This window comes from Lissotriton helveticus, chromosome 11 (assembly GCF_964261635.1).
Source record: "Lissotriton helveticus chromosome 11, aLisHel1.1, whole genome shotgun sequence".
NCBI lineage: Eukaryota > Metazoa > Chordata > Amphibia > Caudata > Salamandridae > Lissotriton > Lissotriton helveticus.
The window spans coordinates 91,277,246-91,300,892 of record NC_136072.1 but is presented as its reverse complement, the minus strand read 5'-3'; the positions used below and the strand labels follow the sequence as shown (position 1 = coordinate 91,300,892).

The 23,647-nt window shown below is 42.4% G+C and overlaps 1 protein-coding gene across 17 annotated transcripts in view; it reads left to right on the top strand.

The window, feature by feature from the left end:
- The window catches only part of TNIK (TRAF2 and NCK interacting kinase), an 808,148-nt gene that overhangs the window by 444,097 nt on the left and 340,404 nt on the right, over positions 1–23,647 (top strand). For all 17 annotated transcript variants that reach the window (XM_078666210.1, XM_078666209.1, XM_078666208.1 and 14 more), the window contains exon 6: positions 23,406–23,496. In XM_078666210.1, coding sequence (XP_078522336.1) covers positions 23,406–23,496 — 91 coding nt within the window. The remainder of the gene's footprint in view (positions 1–23,405; positions 23,497–23,647) is intronic.

The window sequence follows — 23,647 nt, the reverse complement described above, 5'->3', positions numbered from 1 at the left end:
TTGTGACCAGCCTAATGACAGTGGTACATCGACAAACATAATGCCTGTAGAGGAATACAATGACTTATCTCCATTGCCTCGAAAAACAAAGTGTACACATGGGCTGCATCGACACCCACAAAAAGTCATGGGACATTCGAAGCGACTCTGAAACACAAGAAAACTAAGGAGCAAGCACCCATCAATGTGGTTCAAGGTACAGCTGCAAATACCTGTCTGCTTAGTTTCAGTATTGCTGCTGATATGGGACTGATTGGCATTTGAGTCATCGGTCTTCTGATCAAGATGATGAAAGAAAGCCTGAACCTGAAAACTCAGTGACTACTGTACCTTCTTCACCGTCTTTGAAAATCTCTGACGGTGAAGATGACAATTCCCAGCTTCTAGTGACCCTCAGGTCGATTCATTAAAGCACCAAGAAGGTTGATTGAAGAGATGTAATTGTGTGTGTGTGTGTGTGTGTGTGTGTGTGTGTGTGTGTGTGTGTATATATATATATATATATATATATATATATATATATATATATATATATATATATATACTAATCTGTTAAAAAAAAATATATTAACAGAGAGGTAGATCTAGTGACTTGCGATGTTTTATGATGGAACCCTTTCGTCACTTAATGGACTCCGTTAAACTGTTACGTAGGTGTAAGAGCACAATGCCATGAAAGCTTGTTTTGGAATGTTGAGTTCGCAGTTACACGCAGCAGAATAAAGACGTATAATACTAATCTCCGTGTGTGGAGTATTTATTGGCGGGGTACCCAGGCTTGGGAAGATGCTATGAACTCTACCTAGCTTTCCTCACTGACTGAAAGTGAGATGGCGGTCATGCATCGCTTACTTTCATTTTCTTGTTAATATACTCGCACATGCAGTATTAGCGAATTAGGTGAAGGCAAACATTGAAAATAACCAGAGCAAGCTTACCACTTTTCTGTGCTGCTCTGAAATAACACTGTAGTGTGAGAATGGAATCTCACAGGAAATACTCATGACACAAGTGCCCTGTCTGACTGCCCCATCAAGGAATTTGGTTGAAGAGAACACTTCACTGTATAGACCCCAATGTTGCTCCGTATTAGACAGTAGAGACCTCAGTGAATAGATGAAACATGCCAAGCCACCATCCTTCGCCTAATGTTCTTGACGTGCAAGCAGTATATACAGCGCTGCGCTTTAGAGAGGCTTGCTTTATTGTGTTTTCACCTTACCTGCAGATTGTCTGTATTGATTTAGCAGCCCGAGAGCATTTGGTCAAATAAAATTATTGACCATATATGACCATATATGCTTGCATGCTTTCCATGAAATCTTGGCTTTGGTCTCCATACAGTTATTCAGTTTTCCATGCCAAAATGATATTGACCTTCTAGTCTACAGGAATGGACTTGTGCATCTCACTGAAATTGGATATGAACATAAATGGAATATTTACTCTAGAATGCTTTGTGCATTAAAGTTTGGGAAGACGTCCCAATGCTATAGCAGGTGGCAGATTATGCATGATATAAATGGCAATTAACAATAACTGTACAAAGAATCTTGTTTGGTTATATATCCTCTGCCCAAATAACTATATGATATTTCTTGTGGTATTCCTGTATCATTTGTTGTTAGTTATGCAGCAATGATATGTTGAGTGGGAACTTTTTTTAATGAGTGGTGATGTATGCCAAACGGGTTAACAGGTCTAAAGGAGTTAGGAAGAAGTGAAAAGTAGCAACATTATTACATAGGATGACGAGATCACCATTGTGCTTCTTTATTGAGGTTGGATTGCAGCATTTGCCATATTCCAAAGCAGTGGCCCACTGCCGTCTGGCAAGTTCCCTATGTCTCCATACATGCGCATTCCTTGAATAGGCGTGTAGAAGAACAGGAATGCACAAGACTGGTGAGAAGTAAAATAATTGCTGGCCACTGTATGTATTCACCAGTATGTCCTCCTATCCAAGTGGCCTCCCAAAGACACCGAGACTGAGCGAGACACACACACACTCACTCATTCACCTTCTCTTTCTTTCAAATTGAGGATTTTTTGGAAGGAAGCAGTAAAATATGTGCTTTCAATATATATAAACTATTCAGCCTTTCTACTTAGCACATTTCATCATTGTTATTGTATTTTTACTTTTGTGTGCTCATTGAAGAAGCATATACCTATGTCAAATTTGCACATATAGCCACTCATGCAGAAGTCCCTTCCACAAGCATAGAAGTTCAAAAGTGCCCAGTTACTGGGGATGGATGCTTAAGTGGTTCTGTGTGTTTGTAGGAGATAACCAGTAAGAGTTATACAAACATTACTCACTCATAGCTTCACACCCTCACGTTGTTTATGAAAGACTGGGCATTTATTTGTGAGGCTACTCAGTGTGTTTTCTGTTTGTGCACCTCAAACATACAAGTTTCTTATGTACAAGCCCACTCATTCCCATACATCCCACCTCCCATATTAACTTGCTTGCCGAGAAATAGTTATTCCTCTCATACACATCCATCCACTACACGCTTAGATGTTGTGTGCTGGGTCTATATTATGTGTTCGATGCACACACAGACCTTCTCACATGTGTGATAACACTGATATCCCAGACAAGCCAAACTCTGTGCATCCACAGGTCACTCAGCCAGAGATGTACATGTCCACTCTTAGGTCCTTAACAAGACATTCATTCACTTAGGATTAGCCACCCAGAAGCATTTTCATAAAATACTAATCTAAAATACTCTGAGTAGACGTGTACTTGATTATACCCTGGCACCTATTATTCCTAAAGGAGCAACCTGCATCCCAAATCATAACAAATCCCCCCTGAACTCCAATGTGGAGCCCGGATATGAAACTGGTAGCCAGCAGCTGGCTACTGTGGGAAAAGTGCTGTATAAGGGTATTTGTGGAAGAACACTTTGAGGCCAGGATAACAGCGTAAGAAATGTGTTTATTACACCATCCATTGTTTAAGAGGCAAATAGTATTCATAAATACATTTAGGTAGTTTACCTAGCATCACATACCTGGAAAGGAGCTTTCTTCTCCTCGATTGGAAGTGTGGGATGTGACATCTTTTAAAAGGAGAGTCAACTAATAATTATCTTCCTAACATCTGTTTTTTAATCATACTTCGTTTCTTGTCACTAGGGCATTTTCATGATAATTTCAACATCAAACAAATTGCATGATCAATACCTTTAAATTAGTCTTCGGCTGCTTCATTGCTGGCTGTGATTCCTTCCTTGTGTCACGATTTATCTTGAGAGAGAAAATCCTACAGAGCAACCTAACTGGTGAAAAGATACAAGAACATTTCCACATGTGTTTTTGAGTGTTATAGACCATGGCAAAATCAGCTCATTAACATGTGATCAATGTTTAATGTGCAAGAAAGAATACACTTCTCTTCATTAATAGTTATACTTCAATTTGTGAAAGTTGGTTAACCTATTCTTTGATGTAGTATCTGTGAGGACTTTCAGGGGGGCCCCAGGGCACCCAAGGTTTACTGGACTTCAATTGTGACAACTGAGGTCATATACTATTGCTGTATCTGTACTGTTGCAACAAATTGAGCAACAAGCATGCCCTTTTAGTAATTAACTCCCAGGGTAGCAACAGCAGAAGAACAGTCTGAGGCTCATTTATGGAAGGGACATAGGTTGGAACCTCAGACCTCAGTAACATATAATAACACTCAATAAATCATTGTCCTGTCAATGTGGTCACTTTAAAAATGGAATGGTTCCTTATTACATACAGAGTTGAATACAAGGCAAGGAATAAAGCACCAGTATATATACAATTTACTGTTCGCAAAATAGTATAATAAACATTAATCACAAATACTGCCTAGCAGATTAGCAGATAGGAAGGTCAAGCATAAATGCTTTGGCAGTTTAGTTCAAAATCCATAATGGAGGCCTACTGCCTTTAGTAATAAATATGACATGTTATAACACAAGCTTATTGGCTTTATCAAAATTATATATGCCATACATGATTAAAAACCAAAATGAACACTTCAACAGAATAATTTATTTTGACTTGCCTCTCAACTCCAGGCACGAGGGATCTGTCACAGTTACTCGATCAAAGTCCTGGGAATTCTTAAAAGCAAACCTGGTTTTCCTGGGATAACTACACATTTGCCCCAGAAAACATAGGGTGCCATTCTACAATAGGATTTGGGGCTCGAGAGGGCCTGTCTCTGCTCCTGGCAGCCCCCTGATCATGAAAAACTCTTTGTGGTGTCACTGCCCTACTGTGCAACCACAACAAAGACTATGTCCCAAAGCCTTAAGGGGGCTACTTCACCCCGTGGCCGGTATCATTCTGTTTCTTTCCTTTCACTACTGATGTGCCTGCCTTTGCATTCTAATGTGTGGGTGATGTTTTCCTTCAAGCCACCCACTCATTCTTGCACAGACTAAGCAGCAGGTTATTGGGCTGTGTAGTCTTCTCACTGCCACAGATTTCTCCTGCTTGTGCCAGGTGGTAAGTTTGTGTCTTCCACTCTCCCTTTCACTGCACCTTTTAAACTCAAAGAGCATGGACACTGCATCTAAACTAGGAGGTTTCCTTAACATCTTCACAGGGCAGGGTCACTCAACTCAGGCCTGGGGGCTCCTCTGGCAGAAAATATCACTCCAATCACAGACCACTAAAGGAGTAAAACAAATATTTAGCATTGTGGTATTAAGGTTCCCATAGGTGGGGACCCACCACCTCACAGTCTTTACATAAGTGAAAAATACAATGTGACCCTGGATTTAAAGGTGTGGCTGGTCCCTCTGCCTTCTCAAGCACCCACTTCAGTTGCCAAGATGCTGCTCTACTAAGGTGGCCTTATCTGAGCCTCCGGTGTGTGGATTTGCTCAGGGTTTTTGCTGACATGCTCTAAGTGAGTGGGTTTCAGTCACCAGAGTCCCCCTCCAAGGACTTTTGGCTTTCCAGAATTTGTTGGCCTTTAGCTTTCCTTAACTGCTGGGCTTTCTTTTTCTAGAAAGTGGCCCTTTGCAGGGCACTCAGGAAGCACACATTCAACAGCAGGGTGGTCTTTTCTCTTGAGATAGATTAAGCTCTTTAGTAGTAATAGGTTTAAAGGGGGTGAACATTTTGCAGACTCCTCTAACTGCTGCATGGGAGAGTTTTTTGTCACACGCCTCCCGGCGAGATTTCTCAACATGGATGGTCTCAATAGGTCGTGACCTTTCATGTTGAGAAAGCTACTGCTTGAGTAGAAAATCTACTTAAGCAGCAGAAAGAAGCTGTGCCCTCTGGCACGCCGCGAGGTGCTCTTTGCGCTGAATTTACAGAGTGGAATAAGCTCCCAGTTCTAAAAATCAGCGCAAGTAGCGCAATGTGCCGAAATCGGATGTATGACATTACAACGCATGCTTTTACATCGCAGTTTTTACAACGCATACCATTACAACGCATAGCGCTTTGGGGTGCTGGATAGTGAATCGTTTAATTTACTATTCCAACCCCAGTCCCCTTGGATAGTAGGGAAGGTGTTGGATAGTAAATTAAATCTATTCCCTATCCTAGAGCGCCGCCCAGCGCAATGCGTTGTAATGGCTTGCATTGTAAAAGTTGCGATGTAAAAGCACTGCGTGGTAAAAGTTGCGTTGTAAAGGATGTTTCCCGCCGAAATCCGCCCTCTCGCAGAACTCCGCGGAATCCTGTGGAGTTATAGCTCAGTGGAATTCCACATAGTGAAACTCAGCGAGTTACACTCACCCCTAGTTAGGACCAATATTACTGGCACAGCTCCTTATTTAAGAGTTAGCTGGGCAGTCTTTTGCTCAGAGAGATGTAGTCCAGCAATTCCCTTTTCTAGAAGTCATTTACACCTTTTCTCCAAACAACCTACAGCTGTCTTAGCAAGGTGCTTGCCTATATTGTCTCTACCTGGAAGTAAGTCAGCAATAAGAGATTCTGGCCCTGGCATTCAGGTAAGTCTCATCCACCTTGCTGGGTGAATGCTGTCACTCATCCATGAAACTACTGTCATACATTGACCTAGGTTTTTATCCAGTATAAATATGAGGTTTGCAGATAACAATGTGTATTTCACTGATCCACCTCTAGGACCAGTTTCAGGCATTTCCCAACATTTTGTTTATTCCTCTAGTCTGATAAAGCCACATTATGTGACCTCTAGTGTCAACAGGAAAAAGGGGTGATGACCAAACTCTAACAGTGAATCCAAAAAACTAAGGCATAAAAGCTTACTTAGTTTGTTACCTCTCAGACAGTTAAGTATATCACTTCAGGAGGAACAAGGAAGTAAGAAGGGGGGGGGAGACCCATCCCAGCATTTCAAAGGGGCATATCTCCCTGCTTCCTTTTACAGAAGCCTAGTCCAGTTACAAAAACATCAGGAATGTTCCTGCAGTACATTTGCCAGTCGATTAATGTGAGTGAGACACCGGTAGTGAGAGTGACCCACACTAAAAAGTCCAAAACCGTTTGATCCAAAAAGCAGAAAATATGGACATACTGAGTGGACGTACCCCAATTGAAACACAAATCCGCTCAAGCATGGTTAGCTTTGCCCATTCTCTGTCAGTAACCAGACATCATGAACGACTCTGCCAGTGCACATCATTCCTAACCTACATAAATGCATACTAGATTAGGAATAGTGGTGCAGAGGGAATTTTTCCAGTGCGTTGGGTCTCTGTACCTCTCCAATTGTCAGTAGTAGCATATTACTTTCAGGTATGGCAGAACCCATCAATCCTGAACTACAGCAACATGTATTATTCTAAGACAAGGGCTGCTACACAAAATACAGATGTCATTAAAGCCAAGTCCTTATCTGATCCACTGCTCGGTCTTCCTGGACCGTTCTCTGCAATTCAATCTCCCAAACCTCTTAATCATGCAGCAGCAGCACGCTGTTGTAGCTCAGTGTCCAACACATAACACATACAATGCATGCCCACCTTCACCTGCCCCTTCTTTAGAACTTTAACCTCATCTAACTTTTTGGAAGCTTCTCAGTCATCATTTGCAGTACTCCCTTCTGTTCAGTACTAAGACATCTCATGCCACTCCTCTGTCACATCCCACTGCCAACCTGTGGCACTTCCTGTATTTGTAACTGCTTAGGGATTCAGAGGCATCCTGTATATAGGATAGTTTGCTGGAAATAAAATCCCTCAAAGTGTGCACCTGAAGTAGACATATCTCACCCAAGGGAGTTTAGTAGAACATCTTATTTGACAATTCGGAGGGAGATTGGGAACTATCTGGAAATGCTGCAGGGAGAAGTTCATCACTCTGAACTACACTATACTTGCGAAGGACTGGAGGTAGAACCCAACACAAATGAGGACATCAGTTGACACTTGCTGTTTGGTGGCACTTCATTCTCAAGACAATTCAAGCACATAGTTCTTGGTCATCTGTTTGTACCAATCCCTGTTTCATTCCAGTATAATTTTAAATTTGTGGTGAATACTTCCCAGAAATTGTAGCAAATAAATGCTTTGAGGAAACAGTTCCGAACTAGACTCTTTCATTCAACAAACCTTGTAGCAGAGACTACAGGGTTGTGTCCATTTTCAATGGTCTCTTTGATGTCTGTGGCAAGATTGAGTGGTCCCCTTTCTTAGAGGTCTCAGACTATTTTGGAAAGCCCAGATCTGCCTCATGTCCAGGTTCTATCTACCAGTCTTTTTTACTATACTAAATGTGTTTAAATGGTTGTCCAAGTTCAATTGGGCCAGCCTTGAAAATCAGGATGGTGTGAGGCTGCACAAAATAGTTTAAAATGGGTTACATTGAAAAGTGTGTTAATAAAGGAATTATTGGTCTTGATAGCAAATGCCCAACAACATGGAGGACAGCCGATTAGTACAACTATCGGTTGTGGACATATTTAAAATGGCAATATAGGTTAGGCTTTCATTACAAGTAGTTCAGGAGCAGAGCCTGTATTCTCCGGCTGTGAAGTTTCTAATACCGAGAGGAATGGTAACTCTGGTGATGGGGGACATCTAAAGCTTCTTAAAAAAATTGCAGATAATGCTAAATGCGGCAGCGTAGCTGCTATATGGAATTCCCAAGCATCAGTCGGCATCTTTGGCACTCAAAGAGCTCATTGGTTACCCATAAAACAGCTAATCACTTTTAAAGCCTTGTGCATTGCCTTCAAAGCTCTTCATAGCTCAGCCTCCAAATTATTTTAATGCAGTTCTTCTTGGTGCCTCCCTTCTAGGCCACTGCGTTCATCTGCAACCAAGAATATACTATTCCCAATTTTTAAAAAATCCTCCTGGCGAGGTAGACTTTTTGTCATCTTCAAGGCCAAGTTGTGGAATACCCTTCCTTTCAAACTAAAGGGAATGAAAAATCATTCAATTCAGGAAAGCTCTAAAATCCTGGTTATTCAGTAAATAGTTAGACATGCTGAACAGCTCTTCTCTCACTAACCTGATTATTTACGTTGATCTAGCAATAGCCAGTGCCAAGATGCCATATCACGTCAAATGGCCATCATGAGTTGAATCCATAGGGCCTTCAAAGAATCAGGAATTAGACGTGAAACTGAACATTCCAGGCAGTCTCCTGGAAATTTCTCATTTGGGACGGACTTTCACCAAGAGATGTCTGCATATTTCAGCAGCTAAAATCTCCACACCAAAGTAAATACATCACTATTTTTGTGGTTCTCATAATCGTGATGGGGCCAGTAACTGCGATTCCAACAGCCTCATTGGAACTTAGTGTGTACACATAATGAGGGACTCGGTGAAAGATATCACTTTTGCTGTGACTGCATTCAGTATGATATCATAGCAAACAACAAATGGTGATGCAAAAATGTGAACGTGGGGAACAGAGATTTCAGGAAACTTGAAACTCCAGGATTTTTACATACAATTACAAGGAAAAATACAGATCCGTCTAGTAATAATGAATCAAATTAACCTCTTTATCTTAAGTGTTTAGGGAACATGATATATCCCATATTATCACCAGTACTGCAATACATGACATTAATATTTCACTCACTACACAAGGTTAGCCTAACAGTCAATAGGGTTAGGTAGATGATGGGAATATAGCATTATTAATATATTTACCTGAAGGATTTAGGCATAATACCAGATGCAGAATAATTGTAAATAAACATTATTAGATGTTGGAATATGGCCCTCTCTGAAGGGTCTCTCCAAACTTTTTGCCTTCCTCCTCTACTTTTTGCTGAACTCTTTTTGTTTACCTCAATGCTCTGATCACTTTACCGCTCCTAATCAATGCTAAAGTGCATGTGCTTCTTCCCTAAACATGTGTGTTATTGGTGTATACTTGATTGGCATATCTGATGTACTGGTAAATTTCTTGTAAGGTTATATACCAGATACCCAGGGCCTGTACCTCAAATGCAACTTGTGGGCTGCACCACTGATTGTGCAACCCACAGAAGTTGCCTTTCAAATCTGTCTCGGGCCTACCACTGAAGTGCTGGGTGTGCAGTTTACTGCCACTTCGATGTGAAATTTAAAACTACTTGGCAATCCTTAAACTCCCCTTTTATTACAAATACGTTTCTCCTAAGGTAGGCCCTAAGTAGCCCTGAGGGCAGGGTGCTGTGCAAGTAAAATATAGGACATATACTTTTATGTTTTGCATGTCCTGATAGTGACAAACAGCCTATTTTGTTTTTCACTTCCCCTAGACCTCTCATAGGCCAGCATTGGGACTTTCCTAAAACCTCTTTAAGCTATAATTCTTGATCAGACAGGATTAGCTTTTTCATGTTTGATATATTTGGAATAGTAATCATAAATCCTTGCTATTGGTGAAGTTGTGTTTAACATTTGAAATGAAATGAAATGAAAAGGTTACTTGCTAAAGCGCACTGCGGCCAAGCGGCTTCCTGGCGCTGGGGGAGTCAGATTCTACAGTGCTACCAGAGGGCTAAGCTGGGAAGGCCTGGAGAAAAAGAAAAGTTTTTAAGGCTTTACGAAAGGAAGAATAGTTGGGCATGGACCGGATGGACAAAGGGAGACTGTTCCAGAACTGGGGGGCCAAAACCGAGAAACGGGTGCCACCAGTCCGAGATTTACGGAAGCGGGGAACTTGGAGAAGAAGAAGGGATGAGGAGCGAAGGGTGCGAGTCGGAGTGTAAGGAGTGACTAAAGAAATAATAAAGAGAGGAGCAGAGTGGGTGTAGGCCAGAAAGGCTAGGCAGGCTAGTTTGAAGAAAGAGCGGAAATGCACCGGTAGCCAGTGGAGGGACTTGAGGACGGGCGTGATGTGAGAGAATTTGGGGAGATGGAAAATGAGACGGGCTGCTTGATTTTGAATTGCCTGTAGCCGTCGTGATTCGAAGGCCGGGATGCCGACATAGAGGCAATTCCCGTAATCAAGACAGGAAGTGATGAGGGCCATAATGATCGATTTAAGGGCAGTGGTAGAAAAGAAACGGGAAATTTTACGGAAAAGACGGAGGGACAAGAAACAGGATGAAACAACGGAGCTGACTTGGGCGTGCATTGAGAGGTCATTGCTAACCTTGATGCCCAAGGTACGAACAGAAGGAGCAGGTGGAGGGGAGGGGCCAAAGGAGGGCGGCCAGTGAGAGGGGGACCAAGGATTGGTGGGACCACCCGTGAGGACAACCTCCGTCTTGTCGGGATTCAACTTGAGATGGTTAGTGATCATCCAATCCGAAATAAAAATTAGAGTGGAACTGAGGAAAGAGGGAGAGTCAGGAGTGGACAGATCAAAGATGAGCTGAAGGTCGTCAGCGTAATTGTACACGGAGACCCCCAGCTCCTGAAGAGAGAGAATAAGAGGGTAGATATAAAGATTGAAGAGAAGAGGGGAAAGAGAGGAACCTTGAGGGACTCCACACACTAGAGGGCGGGGAGGAGCGGAGAATCCTGCAAGATGGGACTGCCTGGGTTCTGCCCTGGAGGAAAGATGCTATCCAAGAGAGTGCGACACCTCTAATGCCGGCTGCGCTGACACGGTCGAGGAGGATGGCGTGGTCGACCGTGTCGAACGCAGCCGACGGGTCGAGGAGCACCAACGCCTGGGGAAGGCCGAGATCCGCCTTGCCCTTGAGCTCATCCAAAACCGCGGTGACAACAGTCTCTGTGGAATGGCCAGGGCGGAAACCCGCTTGGTGGGAAGCTAAGAGGCAGTGCTCCTCAATATGGGAGGACAGACAGGAGGTGACATGTCTTTCCAAGATCTTACCCAGGTAGGGGAGAAGGGAAATGGGCCTAAAATTAGGGGGTGAGGAGGGATCCAAGCCAGGTTTTTTTATGATAGGGAGGACTATTGCGGTTTTGAAAGAGGAAGGGACGGATCCAAGGGCCAGGGAGGAGTTAAGCAAGGTGAGAGGAGGTCCGGGACAGGAAGTGAAGAGAGTTTGAAGGATTCGAGCCGGGGCGCAGTCAGCTGGAGAGCCGGACTTAACCTTGGCAAGCAAGAGAAGAAATTGATCATGAGTGATAGGGAGAAAATAATCCAGTAGCACAGGCGGCGGGGGGGGGGGAAAGTTAACTTGAGTTTGGGAGACTGTGGAAATGTTGTTTTTAATGGCAGTGATCTTGTCAATAAAGTAATTATTAAGAGTGAGGCAAAAAGACTGAGATGGAACAGAGCTGATATTTGTGCGGTCAGAGGTAGCAAGCTGCTTGACCAAAGAGAAGATCTCGCGGGGTTTATTGATAGAGAGAGCAATCTTCTCTGAAAAGTAAGCTGTTTTGGCCGACACAATAGCTTTCTTATAGCTGTTCAATAAGAGTTTATACCTGGAGCGGAGCATGGGACAGTATTTGCATCTCCAATGGCGCTCCGAGCGCCTGAGACTGAGCTTGAGATCTTTAAGTTCACATGTGAACCATCTGTTGGCGTCGTGAGGCCGAACAGATTTGACTTCCTTAAGGGGGGCGGCGGTGTCACAGGAAGAAGAAAGCCAAGAGCTGATGGCATCAGCTTGGAGTTCAAGAGGGAGATCCGTCAAATCAGGGGCTGTGGAGGCCAGGGAAGAGGAAAGAAGAACGAGGTCCGTCTTGCTCCAGCAGCGGACTGACACATTCTTAGTGAAAGGGATTTTAACAGGGGAGGCAGAAAAAATATTAAAAGAAATCATGAAGTGATCCGACCAGATACAGGGAAGGATAGAGGGAAGGGAAATTTGGCGACGCAGTGACCAGATTTGGTCTAGAAAGTGGCCCTTGTCATGGGTGGGGACAGTGATGTGAGGAGAGAAGTTCAGTGACTGAAGAGTGGCAGAGAAGTCCTTGGAAGCAGAGCATTCTCTGGGATCGTCGGGCCAATAATTAAAATCCCCAAGCAGGATAACAGACGAGTTGTTTACTGCCAGGGTGGCCAAAAGGTCCTGTAGTAGGGGAACAAACTGAGGCATAGACTGGGGAGGCCGATAAACAAGCACAAAAGTGAGGGGATCAGTGAGATTGGTGGAGCGAGCAACCAAAAAGTCCACATGAGGAATAGGAGGGTGGTCAAGGAGCTGGAATCTAAGCGTTGAGCGGATGATCATTGCCACTCCGCTGCCGGTTTTGCCCGCCGGACGATCCATGCGGAGAGCATAGTAGGTGTCTGGGAGGATAGCTAGAAGGTCAGGGAGTGAGTCTGTCGTGAACCAGGTTTCGGTAAGAAAAAGATAATCAGGGGAATCTGAGGATAGAAGATTGGAGAATTCGACTTGGTGCTTGGCTGCTGACCGAGTATTTTTAGTAAGTGGACATTTCTCTGTATTTACTGCTCAATGTTTCCGACAGCCTATCTCAGATACACATCTGGTGTGGATGACAGCTACACTTTAGACATTCCTTCTAGACAGCCGCATACATAGGAAGGTGAGGCACATCTCTATTCCGAGCACTCATCTGCATTCATCTTCATTCTGACGGGTCCTCCTGGGCAGGGAGGAATGGGATGGGTTGGCACACTTCAATAGGTACTTGTCCACGCACAAACCACTAATTTACACCACACACATAGCCTAGCAGACAAGATTGGATTGAAAGGTTGTGCACTTCAGAGAGCAGATTTGAAGTCACCCCCACATCAAAGTCACTATTGGTATAAGTACTGGGTCTCTGACCTCCTAAAATCAGACACTTCTGAATCTTAAACTGATTTGTACTTGTCGCTCACGACCTCAAGTACCCTTTTGATCTCTTGTAAAAGCAAAACACTACTTTTACATTTAATCTTTAAACATCCATATCACAACTTCTATTGATTCGATGTTTGTTGTATTGGTCTTATTTTGCTCAGGTAAATATTCTATAGTTCTTTAAACCTATGTGCAGTCTGGCTGTCTTTTTGTGCTATATTCATTGTGCTACTATGTGTGAGTGTTGCACAAATACTTTACACATTGCCTCTTTATGTAAACCTGAGTGCTCTGAGCCAAGCTAACGGAGGGCGAATTCAAGTTATCTTTTAGTGTGTATCTAGCTTATACTGACTAGAGTGGTAGTTCCTGCCTAGCCTGGGTGCATACCATAGCCAACCAGGAATCCCATTTCTAGCAATAGTTTTATTCAACTGGAAGCTTACACCTAATTAGGGTGGGCAAATTATTTAGGGGTAAATGGGTTCCTTGTGCTCTAGAACATATTAACAAGGACAAGATGGAATTAGTATGAAAGAAGATATGCAACCCTGTATTTTGTTATACAGGGGACAATCCTGATTCATAGCAAAAACCCCTAGCAGCGGCGAGTGCTGAAATACTGAATTAGGCTAAAGACAAAATTTGGACTGCACTTTATGATACATTTGCTCAACAGAAATGTAACAGATCATTGGCTAAAGGCCTTGATTAGACAAGTGCTATTGATAGACAGGTCCTGCTTGGAACATTCCGCTAAAAGTGAATAGAGGTAAAGGACACTAGTCATATTCACACGGTTTTTCCTTGTGTTAGACTGAGTTTTATAGACAGCACAACAATGAAGTTAGAATCAGTCTGAGACACTAGTAGATTTCCTAATGCTTGCCTTATGATAGGTTTACAGCCATTCTGTGCTGGCGCAGACTGGGACCACCAACATGCAATCAGCCTTGGTTCCTTTTAAAAATGGCAATCCAGCCTGAAGCACTTCACTGCATCATATACTACAATGAACAGATGACTGGGTGACAGTTGCGCAGAGTTATGAAACCATTAAATCACTAAAAATCTAAAAAAGGATAAGGTGACGGCCATCTACCATAAACCAGAAAGTATAGAAAAACCTATACTATACAGAACAAAACACAAGTAGAAAAGTTAAAGTCCTCAGTAAATCAAGGTTGCGACGGTCTTCTTTTCTCCATTTATCACACAGCACTTCTTCATAAACAATCCTAGCCACCAACACGTGTTTCGTCTTTAGTGGTATAAGCTACAGACTTCCTCAGGGCTAGAATATCATAATACATGCAATCAGTAAGCAAATCTATAGACAACAGACCGAATATCAAACACAGACATTATGAGTCAGTGCATCAATTCAGAGTCTAGTGGTTAAAGTGAATTATATTCTTCTAGAAAAGGCAAAACACTAAACCAACAAGGCCTAGAATATAAATCCAAGAAGGAGATATATACGTGCTGATGTCAGATGATGAACAGTCAGTCTTAAGATAAAAAGGCCATAGGCCACCAGTCACCAATGTGAGATGTGAAGTGTCTTTATCTATCATCAAGAACAACAATTCCTAATGAGAGCCAAAGCTTTGAAAGAGCGAACATGGCAAGGAAAAGGAAATGAAATGTGAACACAAAATCTTAAAATGTAGTAGAGTGATAAGGTCAACGATCTAAAAAATAAATAAAGTATTGGTACTAGATATGTAGTGCCCATCGCTAGTGCGAATGCAATCAAACAGATGAGAAGAAAGGATGCCATAACTAAGCACTCACCTAATTCTATAGGGTGATTCTTCAAGACCAAAGGAATAAGTAAATGCAGTATCGCAGTAATCCAATCACGAGTATCTGAGAAACAAGGGAAACCCAATCATGGGTATACATTTTAAGCACCCCAATGGAATCCATATCGTGTAAGTTCAGAAAAAACTCACTAATCAAAAATTCAGTGGTTCACTGCATCCTATCTGAGGCAATCACCGTAGAACTGGTTCTGTCTTGTTAGGCCTCATCAGTGATGTGAAAAAAGGGGTGAAGATGCACAGTGGCAATCAGACACACATCTAAGCATAATACTTAAAAGGAAACCCATCATCCTATTCAAATCGTGTCGACCCTGCCCACAGATTGAACAGCAAGGTCATGTACCCAGTGCTTAATTTGAGCCAGTGGTTTCTGCTGCTTGACATCTGCCTCAAAGTTGTCAACACCGACACTTTTTTACAGACTGCCACATGGTTCCGCTGTTTGTCTAATTTAAAGAAGAGCACAACAGCAGTTGTTTATTCATTCATTATACATTATAAATGACTAATACTTGCTGCCCAAGCCATTCTTATAGCTTTGGAGGCCTGGAAAAGTCAGAATTGTCACACTTGGATAATGTGCGCTGTATGGACTCCTGAGGAGGGCCCAGGCACTTATGTTTCTTAGAAACTAAGCATGGCATGTTCACTTTAAATGGGGAAAGGATACAAAAAGAATATGTTTAGGGTTTTCCGGTTTTATGTTGTTTATTTTTGTGGACATTTCCATCTGTATTTAACCATATTTTTTTATTGCTACTTTTATCTGTATTTATCCATATTTATTTCGGGTTTTGTGAAAACGTGAATCTGAAATTAGTATTTTTCCACATTTATTTAACTGGTAAATATGCATTTATGCTTGAATGCCTGCCAGGTTTCAATGCTATGAACACCCGCAGAAGATAAATTAATGCACTTGTATGAAAATATGCACATTTCCGTATCACCCTTGTGCATATCTACTGATGTTTAAGCCTCTTTACATGAAATTAATTTCATTGTTAACACCCTTACCTATCAATCGTCACAGCTATTGGCCTGTTAGTCATGGTAAACAGTATTTAGAATCACTCAAAAGGCAACCCAATTTCTCTTTTTATCCACATTTCAAAATAATCACGACAAGAAAATAATCTTTTTATGTATGTATTTATCTGTAAAAATCTGTAAAAAAACGAAAACCTGGAGTATTAAATATTATTTATGCACCTGTTCAGTTCTCTCTACCCCTCCTCCTCCTCACTGCCCCCCCCCCTAATTGACTGCACCTAGTCTAGGCTACTGAGCTCCTATCGCACAACTGGTTGTTCTCAGGGCGGGTCAGTGGAAAACATAAGAGAAAGGAAAAATATTGGAAGTCCTAGTAAATTCTTTGCACATGTGCAACAGTTAGAACTTACATTTCGCAGGTGTAAAACTTAAAAGTTAGCAAACTATGTAAGAACTTGGACTTCAAAACATACATACGTGTAAACTCTGTATGACTGGTTTTCGTGAAAGGGTGCGCCATGTTTGTAGGCTCCATGGTGGTGGAAGACACATATAACTTAATATCTATTAAAAATATATAGTCATGCATAAAAGTTAGGCTTCAAATACAACCAGTATACTATCTTACAAGAATAATAGTTTTATGTGCCTTACTTCATTTGGGAATGAACCAAGAACTACAACTCCCATAAAGCTATAAAATGGTAAACTAAACCCCAGAAGGCCAGCAATGTGTCCACGGTCACATGGCGCCGTCTGATAACCTTATATAATGGATTTTATAGTTGTGTGTGCAATTCCAGGGTGCATTAGAAAACTCGGTTAATTTTGTAAATTTTAATGTAATTACATTTTAATTCTGTACATGTGTTTATACAGTGCAGAAAAACTGAGAAGCATGACAGTGTCTCTTGAAAATGGTGATCCATTTAAAAAATCGTGCAATCTTTATTAAATCTGTTTACTTACCAAACTTTTAGCTTTGGGAAACCTAAAGAATGGTGTGTAGAAATCTTGCGGACCACATCGTATCAACAAACTAATTAAACTATGTTCCTAAGCAGTTGAAAGGTAATTCCTAAATGCACTGCAATAGACGGCATGTCATCGTTTTGTAAACTGTTCCTTTTGGCATATGTGGACGAACACCCAATAAATAATTTATACAGAGTGGCACTGGATAGAAATGTTAAGGGTTATTTAGAGTGGGACTGTGCAAAGTTTTAAACGCACTGGCAAAGTTTTGCCAAGTTATACAATTTCACCTAAAACGGAATTTTGAGAAATTGCCCACTATACCTTTGACCCAGCAAAGATTGTGTCTGCACTGCAAGACATATTATAGAGATTGTTTTCACTCTAATCCCACTCATACAAGTTACGAAAAGTAGAATGGGGAAATTTAAACTTTTTGTCTCTTTTCTATGCTCAGTGGAACGTTGTAGCAGAAGGACACCTTTTTCTGCAAAGTAGATCTTAAACAGAGCTACTTTGTTTGTATTAAATAAAGATATGGGAGACGTACACAGTGGCGGCTGGTACAGAACGGAGGTGGCGGGCGGGCTGGTGGGGATTTGTTTGGGGGGAGGTGAAAGAAAACAAAGTCTACTTACCTCCTCTTCAGGACGCCGTCTCTCCTCTGGCGTCATCTCACCTCCAGTAGTAGGAAGCACCCAGGCTCCCCTAAGCCAATCACAACACTGCGGTCACCATGATTGCAGTGGTGGCCAGCCCGGATCTCGGGTGGTTGGGTTAGGGGGTAAGGAGGTATAATAAAAAAAAATGTAAATGAAAAATTCACTTACATCCTCGCCGCTCTGTCCCACGTCATCTCTCCTCCACCGGACAGGAAGCAGCCAGGCTCTCCTGAGCCAATCACAATGCTGCAAAGTAGCGTTCTGATTGGCTCCCCTAAACTAATTACAGTGCTGCAATGCAGTGCTGTGATTGGTCTGAGTGCCGTGGTTCGTTGCTCAGACAGGGACTGGAGGCCTGGGCATGTTCTCCATGCAGCCAGTAATGCAGCTTGCATGGAGAACATGCTAAAATGTGCATGACTGTTTAGCCTGCACGAGAGGGCCAGTAAAAGCATCATTTGCACTTCAGTGTGCCCACCACTCCTCCCCTGCTCTGTCAGCAGAGCAGCCTGCCCTCATGCTGCAGCAGCAGGAAGGAATAAAATGAAAATAACATTGCGTTATCATTTTATTTCCCTTTCTTTTACTGCTGCACAGCAACACTGGGGCGAGGCTCCTCCGGCTTAGCAGAGGAGCCTCCACTGCGTGATTGGTCTGAGCACCGTGGTTCAGCACTCAGTCAGTCTGGGCATGTTCTCAACCCAAGCTATGCATTACAGCCCAGCGTAGAACATGCTAAGTGTGCATGACTGTTTGACTGGCTCAATACTGCAGATCGAACTATCATGTGCACTTAAGTGCATGAGCCACTCCTCCCCTTGCTGAATGTGAGACAGCCCAGCCCACACCACCCCGTAAAACTGCTCCAATGAGGAAAAAGAATATGATGATAACATGTTATTATCATTTTTTTTCCACCGCTGAAAAGTAGTGGGTCAATGCTTCTCCCCCTTAGTGGTGGAGCCGCCACTGCATACATTGATGCAAAATTTAGGATTTTTACAATGAGTTTGCAAATCGAAAAACTTCACAAACTTTACAAAGTTTCAGCATTTCCAAAAGATCATCGTGAAGCTACCAAATCAAAAGGCTCATAACTTCATACATTACTAATTTAGAGAAAAATTTTAAATCTCTTCCCAAAATTTGTAATCTATGCAACATTTTTCAGGTGTAAAAATGTTATATTCCTATAGTTGAAAGTGCACCCAGCCTTCTTCGATTCGCTGCCTTTCTGAGAGGCTGTTCTCCTGTTCTTCTGCTATCCCTGCTTCGTGGAAAGGAAAACTCTGCAGTCACTGTGATCCCGATAGAGCTTCAGAGGAGCATTTCAATAACCTTCAACCAAAGCAGATTTACTATGCATCCCAGTCTCCCTCCAACCTCTGCATTGTCCATAAAACACAGGCGTCAAAATGCGCGCGCCTATCAGCTTCTGCTCAAGCATGAGCTGCTTGTGATGGATTTGAGCTGTGCAGGTCTCAAGGTGATGCAGGCAATTTACCCAAAGTGAATGACCCATTAGCACTCTGGAGTCTCTAAAAGCAGCTTTGACTGTTGTATTAACCTAGTGTGCTTATTCTGTTCAGTAGACGGCTCAGTAAATATGAATATCCTTGTTTTGGTTAGGTGCACTTCTCCATTACAATAAAAAAAGGCAAGCTTTGTTAATATATATAATGGATGTTCTGTAAGCATCTATATAAAGAGGGAAAACTTAAGTACTCACAAGAGAGCCTGAGTTGCTGCCCAGTTTAGTCTACCACCGGCCAGGGATACTGATACCAAAGCCATTGTGAAATCTGTGTCTGAGTTAATATAGCCTCATAGCCCGCCGTAGAGGGCTATACCGGCTATTAAAGGCCCTCTCATTTAACAAGGGAGAGGGACTTTAATAGCCGGTATAGCCCAGCTACGAAGGGCTATAAGGATATTAGAACATTCTGCCACTAGAGGGCAGAATGTTCTAACAAAAAAAACTAAGCCTTATGGGAGCGTGAGGGGATTGGAATCCCCTCAGGCTCCCTGAAGCCTTTGTTCACAGCCAGAGCTGTGAATAAAGAAACATTGGAAGGTTGGAGCTCCAGGCTTATACCAGCCATTATAAGCCCGGAGCACTCCATTATTTTCAATGGAGCTGACAACATTCCAATGTTCTAATAGGACTTAATGGCTTCACTGGCTGTGCAAGCTTATCAGTAAATATGCGGATCCTGTGCATTTCACCCAAGACTAAAACCTGTCGAAATCTATGGGAGCAATTAGGAATTACCAGGGAAAATGAGCCCCGAAGGAGCGATTCCCCCATTAATTCCTTATTACTAAGTGGGACACTCTTTATCGCACTTGTAATCCTCATTAGAACATTGGAATGTTGGGAGCTCCATTGAAAACAGTGGAATACTCCAGGCTTATAATGGCTGGTATAAGCCTGGAGCTCCAACATTTCAATGTTTTTGTTCACAGCTCTGGCTGTGAACAAAGGCTTCAAGGAGCGGGAGGGGATTCCAATCACCTCACGCTCACATAAGGCTTTGTTCTTTTTTGTTAGAACACTCTGCCCTCTAGTGGCAGAATGTTCTAATAGCCTTATAGCCCTTCGAAGCTGGGCTATACCGGCTATTAAAGTCCCTCTCCCTTGTTAAAGGCCCTTGCCTTCGGCTCGGGCCTTTAACGCTGGAGAGGGCCTTTAATAGCCGGTATAACCCTCTACGGCGGGCTGTAAGGCTATATTACTGCCCCCCTTGGGATTACCAGGGCACTTGGAATTGCCCCTAAGTAGCAAAGGGCTAGCTCTAAAAGGGAAGTGGACTAATTTGAATACGTTATGTTTAATGGTCTCATGAAATGGCATCACATGACAATGGCCCCTTAGAGAAGTGACATTGCAAGAAGCAATATGAAAAATGCCTTGACTAGTCTCAAACCTGGTCCCTACTTCTCCCAACTCTAAAAGGGTGAGGGCTGCACTGTGCCAGATCTTTGAGCAGTGTGATCATCTTTGTACAGTATGATAATTTCTTCTAGACTGAAACATACCTTACTGTATCTTTCATTCAGTTGATTTAATCTTAATTATTCACTGCCATCAGTTGCAAAGTTTTGGCGCTTAGGGTGTCTATACAATATTAGGTGGTTTGCCCTATGGGAACCACATAGCCCCTATAGGCAGAAAATATGTCACCTTGACAAACAGGGAGGGGGAAAAATGCACCCCACCCAGGACAGAAAAATATTTACGTCCAGATGATACTACTTACCCATTTGATGAACTAAGTTATTTCATGTACTTTGACTTTTAATAAATGAATTATTAAACATACGATATAGCAAGAACCTTTAGACCCGAATGAATTCTGTAACACATGGGCAATTTAATCAGATTGAAGGACCTCATATTGGTAAGTACACAACGCTTCGATGTATGTCCGCTACAACGAAGGAGAAGCTAAGTGCATAAGGTTTGTTCTGCATGAAGAGGGGTTAATGATTACTACTCATGATAATTCCTTGAATAGTGAAGCTCCCACTGTGGACTCTTTCCTTGATACCCTTATATAAATTAAGACCTTCTAAAAGATATTTTCAGATATGTAATGCTTTTTTTTTTATATACGGCCCAAGATTGACTAATCAAATGCAGGAAGGAGGTCTTAAGCAATACATCACACAAGCCCTTGTCCATAGCAGTCTCCTTATCTGGTCTTCTCGGCCATGACTGAAAGTCTAAGTCTCAGTCACTTTCCACAGCAACATATTTAGACCTTACTAGGGAACTGATTGCATCACCATGATTTGGGGCTTGACGACCTCCTAGCTGTGGATATCAACAACACTCAAAACACAGAACAAGTTTGTGCAAGTGGGAAGGAGCACTTGTGCTGTTCATATTATTAAGATCACAGAATAGGAATCAAGTATAATAGACAGGTGAGCGGATAAGGCAACTGCAAACAAAATTCATTCGATTTGGTAGGAAGATTGAGGATCCAATTAGCATAGGATGATTTTGATTGATTAGCTGCATCTAAGTAAAGTATGTCCAAGAGCAGGAGGCAGACACCAAGGAAGGAGGAGCGTCCAATAAACTTTGGGCACGGAAAGTAAACAGTACTGTAAATTGAGTGATCGCAGAGAGCACTGAAATGTTCCTAAGCTCATGACTCAAGAGTCAGTGCTTGTTCAAACCAAAATGAAGCCGTCCGAAATAAAGAATTCTGGCAAAGCAATACCTAGGAAAGATTATAGTAAATAAAACCATGGTGCGTGCAGTCTTGCCAACATTTCCACCTAGTCCGGATGTTAGTCTCCTCTGCCTGGCACAAACAATGGCAGTGAAGCATGTGCATGCCAAAGAGGCACAAGATTCTCCCTTCAACCATCAGAAACACAACAATCTCTTCCTTTACATCTCAGTTCTTACTTATAAGATCCTGCAGCTCATAGATATTTATATGGGACATGAGCGGCTGCTACTCAACAAAACAAAGCACTTACCTGGGTACGGCCAGCCGCTGCCTCCCCTATGCCTTCTTATTGTCTTCCTGTTTCGAGTCCCGGCAGCAGGAAGCACCCGGACTCCCAGGCTCCTCTGAGCCAATCATGACGCTGCTATCACCATGACTGCAGCGTCGTGATTGGTCTGAGTGCCATGGTTCGGCACTCAGATGAGGACTGGCAGCCTGTGTATGTTCTCCACCCGGGCTGTACAATACAGCCGGTGCAGAACATGGAAAGTGTGCATGACTGTTTGGCTGGCCCAAGACGGCAAGCCAAACCATCATGCGCACTTAGAGAGTACCACCACTCCTCCCCCCAGCTCTGGCCAGCACCATCCCACCCTCCATGACACTGAGCCACTGCAGTTGGAAAAATAAAATCATACTCACGTTGCGTTATCATTTTTCCTTTTGAATTGCTTAAAACGCAGGGGACGACTCTCTTCCGCCTTACCGGAGGAGCCGCCACTGGTATGGGACTGAAAGAGGCAATGTGCTGTGAACAGGATTTGATGGGCCTACTGGAGGTGTCCTGGTAAAGTTTTCAAATGGGCAGGGCTGTCACAGAAATATCATTCAAAGATCAGAGCATTTTTAAAGTGTTATGATATAATGAAAACCTTTGCTAGGGCATTAACTGCTGGTATTCTTTGCCCTTAATTTAATCCAATTAATTTGCCTATTATGTTTTTTTTATTTGTTTGCGGAGTTTGTTTGAGGTTTGTAATAACAACATGGAATTAAAAATAACTCCTAGGTTCTGAACCCTATCACTGGGAAGAAAATAGATTGTAGGCCTTGAGAAGTGCAATAAATAAATGTTTTGACTGTTAACATTTGCCCATTTTTGGCATAGGCTCCACTTGTGGAAGGGTATGAAAGAAGTACTCTTTGGTGTATGTTTGGATAAACTACCGATCATCTGTCCTGAAGTGGAAGTGCGTGTCAACCACATACACCTCTTCACTTTAGAAGATTAGTTGTTGGTATTGCTTCAAAAGTGGCCTGGATGGGTGCCTTGCATTGAAAAACTCTTGGCTTTTACAGAAATGGTAACAATTCAAAGTGGGAGAATCCTAATTATTCTTAGAACTTTAACGAAAAAAAATTGTCCTGTCTTGTGCTCAGGAGCTTAGCATTCACTCTTGGATAGGGGGGCCTCTCTGTAATCAAAGGAAAGGAAAAGGTTCTGAAATAATTCATTCTTTTGTAGCAAACAATTGTGTTCTCAATTGATGTAATTCCCCCCCCCCGTAAATGATTCATTGAAAAGTGGTGTACGATTTACTGACTGTTTTTTTTATTTCATTACCATCTCCAGGGTTTGAGTCACCTTCACCAGCATAAAGTGATTCATCGAGACATTAAGGGGCAGAATGTGTTGCTGACAGAAAATGCAGAAGTTAAACTAGGTAAGAACCACTCAGAATTGTAATTAAAATTGATGGATTGCATCAGCCATGAAGCGTACCACCACTGAGATCATCTTATGATCTAAAATGTTGCTTTTCTCAACCTCATATAAAATACGAAGTTTTGACAGGAAAATGGAAAATGCTGTCT